General features: G+C 35.3%; 1 protein-coding gene across 11 annotated transcripts in view; it reads right to left on the bottom strand.

Moving 5' to 3' along the window:
- Atrx (ATRX, chromatin remodeler) overlaps positions 1-8,055 on the bottom strand; it is a 162,786-nt gene that overhangs the window by 69,542 nt on the left and 85,189 nt on the right. For all 11 annotated transcript variants that reach the window (XM_013354721.2, XM_005369881.1, XM_026777416.1 and 8 more), the window contains 4 exons: positions 5,566-5,699; positions 4,971-5,147; positions 2,980-3,073; positions 1,610-1,712 (listed from right to left, as the gene is read on the bottom strand). In XM_013354721.2, the coding sequence (XP_013210175.1) occupies positions 1,610-1,712; positions 2,980-3,073; positions 4,971-5,147; positions 5,566-5,699 (508 nt within the window). The remainder of the gene's footprint in view (positions 1-1,609; positions 1,713-2,979; positions 3,074-4,970; positions 5,148-5,565; positions 5,700-8,055) is intronic.

Below are 8,055 nucleotides of genomic sequence, written 5' to 3'. Positions count from 1 at the left end.
AAAAAAAAAAAAAGGAAAGGAAAATATCCATAGTCCATTTTTTGGGATTGTGGGCATAGTATTCTAGGCTACTTCCAGCTGGTTGGGGGCACTGATAATCTTATAAAGAACCTAAAGAAAATTTAGAGTTATAATCAAGTCCTGATAGGATTATCCTGAGTCTTGATCATCTCAGGCAGCAAAATTTAAGAAACTAAATGTCACTGAACATGAGGCAGTACAGTGCTTTTAAGAATGCTAAATGATGTAACCAATATAGAAAAACTACGTGGAAATCTGACCCAGCAATTAAAACTTGCACACATACCAGAGACAACTAAATGCAGGAATAAAAACAAATATTTACAGGTATGTTAATAATCGCCTGACTCAAAACAATTAAAAGGAGAAAATAAGCGATGTCCAACAACAGGTGAATGAATACTCAAAATGTGATATACAACAGTTTATCCAGATGTAAAAATGAAATGCTGATATAAACTACAACATGAATTAAACTTGAAAACAATTCATCAACAAAATAAGATAGGAAGGAAAGCAAATATTTTATTGTAAAAAGTACTTTAAATGTCAAATTCATAAATCAGAGCACACCAGAAGCAAAATAAAAATCAGACAGAAAAATGACAAAGTTCAGTGGGTCTTGGGCTGAAGAGATGTCTCACTAGTTAAAAGGGCTTGCTGTTCTTCCAGAGGACCTGAGTTCAATTCCCAGCACCCATATCCAGTGACTCATAATGGCTCCAGGGATCCATTGCCTTCTTTTGGAGTCCTACCTGCACATACATGGCATTAAACACAACACACACACACAGAAATTATGTTTTAAACTTCTGAAAAGTCCAGTGGGCCTGAAATTATTGTTTGTGAAAACAATTAAGGCCATTAAATAGTATATTCTAACATGTTTCCAAAGTTAGTTTTTCAAAAAGTAAAGCCTTCTGGCCTAGGAGATTGTCTCATGTGAAGGGTAGGTATCTAACATGCCTGAGGCCCTATATTCACGTCAGCACTCAGGAAGCTGAGAAAAGAGGATCAGGAATTCAAAGCCTACCTCAGAAACAGAGTTAGTTCAAGGTCAGGCTGAACTACATGAATCCTATCTCAAAAGAGGAAACCAATATACTGTGTGAAAAAAAAATATTTTTGTGAATTTAAACAAAGAAAAAAATGAATGAAGATAGTTATGTTTTGGAGCTGGAGAAATGGCTCAGTGGTTAAGAAAGAGCACTGACTTCTCTTGTAGAGGACCCAGGTTCAATTCCCAGCAACCACATGGCAGCTCACAATTGTTTAAAACTCCAGTTCCAGTGGATCAACCACCCTCACACAGACACACAAGCAGGCAAAGCACCAATTTGCATAAAAAGGTAATGATTGTATTATATTACAATGTTTTAAATGTGAATACAATAACATTAAAAATGAATTAAAGACTTTCTGCTAAAGGCGGAGAATAAGAAAGAACAAATGATTCTTTCAACAATAGTAAGAATTAAATAATAAAATATAATTACTGAATGGAATACAAACAAAAATGGTGAACTTACTATGAAGTATAATATAATGGTGAATAATAATTCAAACAAACAACAAATGCCATTATTACCTTATTTTCACTGGAGGAATCCTCTTGAACTTTAATCCGTCGTCTTTTCTTTTTCTGTTTATAACTCCGCTGATTTTCTTCCAATTCTGCTTTCTTTGCAGACCTTAAGAAAATTTTAAATGTAAAATAAAGTAAAATAAAATGCTTCCTGATGAGTATGTACTATTTTGGAAATACCATGCCAGGATCATGTATATGCTGGCACACATACTACACCACTGAGCAGCATACATATGCCATGTTATTATTTTAGTAATAATAAAAGGCACAAATCATAAAATTAAGCATCTTAGCAATTTTTAAGCATATACTTTAGTAGTATTAATAACACTGACTTTTTCTGAACACCACTGCTCAAATGTATGGCATGCATATAGCATGCAGCAGACTGCGGGGTTTCATTCTCAGCACTACAAAATCAAAATCAAGCAATTAAAAACATTAACGAGGGGCTAGGACTGTAGCTTAGGTGGTAGAGCGCTGGCCTACAAAGCACAAAGCTCTAGGTCTAAGCCCTACCACAGAGTAAAATGGTGCTGGGAAACACCTGTCATCTCAGCACCCAAGAAGTGAAAATAAGAGTAACAATGGTCTCCAAGTCAGCAGCCCTGGCTATATAACACTGCCCAGCCACCCGCCCCCCAAAAAAAAACCAGGAAGAAAGGAGGGGCAGAAAAAGAGGAAGATCTGTCTGGGCCTGTACCTCATTGGTAGAATCATTGTCAAAAACACATAAAGCCCTGAGTTCAACCATCACTACTATTACAGACTAAATATAATTATCTGTTTTTTCTTAATTTTTATTAACATATATTAATTTGCACAATGTTAAGGGTTTCATAAACACATTTATTCCCTGTGTGTGTATGAGAGAGAGAGAGAGAGAGAGAGAGAGAGAGAGAGAGAGAGAGAGAGAGAAAGAGAGAGAGAAAGCACCAATGTGTAGCAGTTAAGAAAACTTGTAGGCATCAGTTCTCTCTTTGTATCAATTTATTTTCAAGGATAAAGCTTATCAGAAAGTATCTTTACCCACTGAGCTTTCTCACTTTCAAAAATTAATTTCAAACATATGTATGTGTGTGTGTGTGTGTGTGTGTGCGTGCATGCGTGCGCGCGTGCGTAACTTTATTTGCAATCAATCATAGCCCTTCTTCAGAGGGAGGGGGCCAGAGTACATATGCAGGGAAACAAGAATAGCTTACAAGTATCGATTCTCTCCTTCCACCACATGGGTCCTAGAACAAGCTCAGGTCATCAAACTTAGCAGTAGGCAGCTTTACTGTCTGGGCCATCTCATTGGCCCAATTCCTAACCTTCTTTGCAAAATAAAGCAAAACAGACATACAACCAAAAATATGTGTAATACTGACCTTGTTCTAGGCCGCTGTTCATCCTCAGATTCACTGACTTCTTCACTAACTCCTGACTCTTGAAAGTCAGTGTCTTCTGAATCCTCACTGCTCACTTGAATTTAGAAAGAAATGAGAAAATAGTTGTCAAAAGAAACAAAATCCATTTAGTCATTTCACATTAAAACACTAGAGAATTATATAAAGACCAATAGGAGAGAGACAGACAGAAAAAGAGAGAGAGTATATATTACTAAGAGAGTATATATTACATAAGATATACCAAATTCAAGTATTCAAGCCCACCATAATGGTACACCTTTAATCCCAGCACTAGGGAAGCAGAGGCAGGTAGGATCTCTGTGAGTTTGAGGCCAATCTGGTCAATATAAGGAGTGCCAAGACAGCCCAGGATACATGGTAAAACCCTTTATCTTAAAAAAAAAAAAAAAACCAGACCAAAACATGATAAACCAGTTAATGATTCAAATGGTACAGGCTAAACAGCCTTAATCAGATCTGAAATGCACTAAAATCTGAAGTCTATGAATATCAACATATTCCATGAGTGAAAACATCTAAACTCATGTGCTAAGTTGCTACCAAAATGCAGGTGCACTGGGAATGCTGCATAAGTACATGAGGTAGAAATGACATATAAATGAATTTTGTGTTAACAAGGATCCATTTCCCAAGATCTCATTATTTATATATCAATATTTCAAAAAAGGGAAAACCCACTAAACAAAAGCATTTCTGGTACGATGCATATCAGATAAGGTATACTAAACATGTATTTATAAATATAAAACTGTACTTCTATATTAAAATGCAGGTGTTTAGTACTATATAAATTAACAAAATGAGAATTAGCCATACATATGTAAGTAATAATCAAAGGTAAATTAATGGAAGTAAGTCTGGGTACAAGTAAACAAGGCTGCTCAAGGTAAAATGATTATAAACTTTCTGCCAATGAGGATGATTAACAACCATGTGCAGGACACAGAAAGCCATGACCTAAGGATTCTAAAAGAGAAACAATAGCAGGCAGATTGCTGGTTGAAATCAAGACTGATATAATGACTCCTCTATAGTAAGAGGGAGACATAAGACAAGTCAGCTGTTGACTGCCATGGGTCATTTTCTCCCTTTGTCTGCCGTATTGCTTAAGTTGTTTGATTGGTTGGTTGTTGTTAATGTTTTTTGTCAGCTTGACATAAGTAAAAATCACTTGGGGACTAAGAAGAGCAACTGAGAAAATGTCTCCAGTAGATTGGCCTGTGAACAAGACAGTAGGGCATTTTCTTGATTCATGATTGATGTGCACTGGGGTAAAGGGGTGGTGATCAGCTCTGGGCAGGTGGTCCTGAGTCATAAAGCAAGATGAACAAGCCTTGACTATAAGTCAGTAGGCAAACTGTTCTTGTTTGTCTATCGCCTCTGCTTGTGTTCCTGATCAATAATTAGGAACCAGCATTCCTCAGTAATGGAGTAACCTGAGAGTTCTAAGATGAAATAAACTTTTCCCCTAACATGATTTTAGTCATGGTGTTTATCACAGCATTAGAAACTTTAAGATATTCCTGGGTTTTTTTTTTCCTTTGGTTGGTTTGGTTTGGTTTTTCGAGACAGGATTTATCTACAGCTTTGGAGCCTGTCCTGGAACTAATTCTTGTAGACCAGGCTGACCTCGAACTCAGAGATCCGCCTGCCTCTGCCTCCCGAGTGCTGGGAATTAAAGGTGTGCGCCACCATTGCCTAGCTAAAATATAAAATATTCCTAGTTTTAAGGTGTAAGATAGGCTGAATTCTAAAACTACAGAGATCATTAATGGCAAAACTGTCAAGAGTTTTCTAGTTACGCACTGGGACCAAACATGAGATCAGATATATACAGATGTTCTCTTAGGAGCAGTGTTAAAGTGTCTGAAAGATATACTCAAATTTGAATATGAGAACTCATTCACAAAACAAGTATTTGCTTTACAATCAAAATTAAAATGTCTTACCCTTCCTTCTATTTCTTCCTTTGGCTTCTTTATGTTCTTTAGGCTTTGTCTTTTTTTCTTCTCCAGATTCTCCATCACTCACTGCCAGTTTGTATCTCAAAAGTCTATGTCTGTATCTTGGCTTCTTAGATTCTTCGGAATCTGAATCTGATTCAGAATTGACTTGATTTGGGGCTTCTAAATGAAGAAAATATATCTAAAAAGCCCTCATCAACAGACTTTCTTTTAAGTACATTTTAAAATTATTCTCTCCATTCACAATTAGCACAATTTATGTACCTTAATACCACCACTGATAACAGGTAGTCACTTACCAGCCCCAGTTACTGACTATGAACTAACCATCACCAGTGTATGACACTTTAAAAAAAGAACTATTTTGTTTACATGTTTATTGACAGTAAGGGAAACAACGAGCATAACTTACACAATTGTCGTAATGCATACAAATGATTTGTGATAATAAAGCTTCAAATATTTTTTAAACCCTCAAATGCATTTGCTGAGATTTCTTGGTCAGATAATCTTCACAGATTAAATGGCTAAGGAAATATACTATAAAACCAACATGGCAACTTCTCTGTGGGGAGCTCACCCTCATCTCCTGGCGTTTCTTCACTTTGTTTTCCAATTCTTTTTTTCTCTTCTTCAGGTTCATCATCTGAAGATCCATCCTCATCAGAGGAAATATTGGCTTTAATTTCTTCTAAAAGCATCTTCTTGGCAATTCTTGGGAGTAAATAAATAAATAAATAAAAAGCTGTATTTTGGGGGGTAAAGTACACCAAATTAAAAACAAATTCTCTGTATCAAAGTAAAAATACAGTCAAACAGACTTTATATTGCAAGTATGAGACAAGCCAAAAAAAAAACATGTTTTAGCACAAGCTACCAATGAACACTCTTGAAAATGTTCACTGATCATTCCTCAATTCCACATAATTTTTTAATGTACTAAAAACTCTCAGGGATATAGTCTATTAATTATTTTGACCAATCAAAAGTTGATGCTGCCTCCCTCCAGTGACTACCATGTGAGATAGGCTAACAACAGTAAAATTCACTTATCCAGACAACAGAAGTTCAAATCTGCAGAGAAAGGGATACTTAACAGAAAAACAAAATCTTAGAAAAGCAATGAATAACAAACCAATCTAATAGGAGACAGCACGTCAACTACAGGATAATATGTTTGGACCTTAATTTCACTATTCTTCATAAAAAGGTTGACCAAAGTAACACCATTAATATTTGATACTGAAGCAACCATCAATCATTAGTATTAGTCAAGCTGGGGCATTGAAGGGGCATCAGTGCCACTTATAAGGTGAAAGAACACGTATTATTATAACTGAATTTTAAGTTTCAGGAAAAATACAGAAAAAAGCTTTGCTCATACAATTTCTCAAGATGCTTCTCGAGACAAATTTGCTAATAGAAAAACTGCTTAATGAAGACACACCTTTTACTAATATGAAAATACACTACTTGGTAATTTCCAACTTAAACTAAGAAAAATATCTGAAAGTGTAAAATAAGAGCAATAATGAAATTTTTGTACAAGTTATGGTCATGGATTGCTCTAGGTATCCTTTTGCTATATATTTGTAAATCACCGTAATTAATAAAAGAAAAGCTTATAGCAAGATCCTAAAACCTTGTCATGACTTAACATTTATGAGGTAAACAGCCATTTGGCAATCAAGACAGCCTGATTAAGTGAAAGTGGTATTCTTGTGACTACAGAACCTTTGTTTGGGTTATGTTTCATTAGTTTTTCGAAACGGGGTATCACTATATAACCCGAGCTGACCTTGAATTCACAGAGGCCTGCCTCTGCCTCCCAAGTTCATAAAATTAAAGATATGTGCTACCAAACCTGGCCACGTTTGTTGTTTCAACCCTTCTCTACCTTGCTTAGCATGCAGTTTCACTTCAATAAAGAATTCCCTTCTTAGTAAGGAGCAGTAATATGTCAAGGCCTCAGTTTTGACAGATAAAATGTTCGCTGCTATTTACATTGTAAGATGCAGATTAAACAGCTACAGAAATGTTCATTATATGCCATTTTGAACTATCTCCTTCACACAGATAGATCAGAAAACAACACAGAAAATCACCAGGAAGCCACGGATGACTATTTTTCTGATGGTTCCTGCTATTATTTTATAGACTAAATCATCTCAAATTAACTCTTTATAAGGTTAAGGAAGCAAGCTTTGCTCTTATACATAAAGATCAATGGTTCTGGCTTGTAGGAAACATTTTATAAACAGTAGACTAACTAAGGGGTGCAATATTGTATTTAGACAAGAAAAAATAACAAGTATCATTTATTTTCATCAGTTTATAAAGAGAATCCACTAATTCTCAAATTCGTAAGCCATTACCAAATAAAGAAAAGTTCTTTAGAACTGAAAGAAAAGCTCTTTTATAGAAGATGATTTCTAAAATCATCCTAAATACATACTAGATCAGTACTTCTCATCAACTAGGAAGAAAAATCTTTCTCAAGTTAAGCTAGGTAATAGAGTCTTTAAAAATGTGTCTATATATAAAACTTGAACATGACATGTTGCATGTTAGATTAGAGTCAGAAAACTGTATTTCACTAGAGGCTACAAGAAGATCTATAAAATCATTTGGGTAAGACAATACATTCTGAATCTACTTACTCTAAATGTCAATGTAGTAACCTGACTTCTGGTTGTGACCACAAATTCAAAGAGCTTTTAAAGTTCATGCTAACTATAAAAACGTTAACTGTAAGCAACCACACGAATTTTCCTCTTTCAAATTCTAGATTCTTAAGACTATGTCTAAGTGGGAAGTCAGAATATATAAATCTAACTAAAGTATTCACAAGATTTAGATTGTCAAATAACAAAGGAATATTAATGTAAACAGTGATGCAATATGTTAAGTAATAAATTATACAATAAACCACTGAAAATGGCAGCACATCCACACATTAAAGAATTACAACTTGTCAAAAAAAAAAAACAAAAAAAAAAACCAGCCGGGCGATGGTGGCGCACGCCTTTAATCCCAGCACTCGGGAGGCAGAGGCAGGTGGATCTCTGTG

This window comes from Microtus ochrogaster, unplaced genomic scaffold, assembly GCF_000317375.1.
Source record: "Microtus ochrogaster isolate Prairie Vole_2 unplaced genomic scaffold, MicOch1.0 UNK65, whole genome shotgun sequence".
Classification (NCBI taxonomy): Eukaryota; Metazoa; Chordata; class Mammalia; order Rodentia; family Cricetidae; genus Microtus; species Microtus ochrogaster.
The sequence above is the reverse complement of the archived record's forward strand: the minus strand, read 5'-3'. Positions and strand labels throughout refer to the sequence as shown.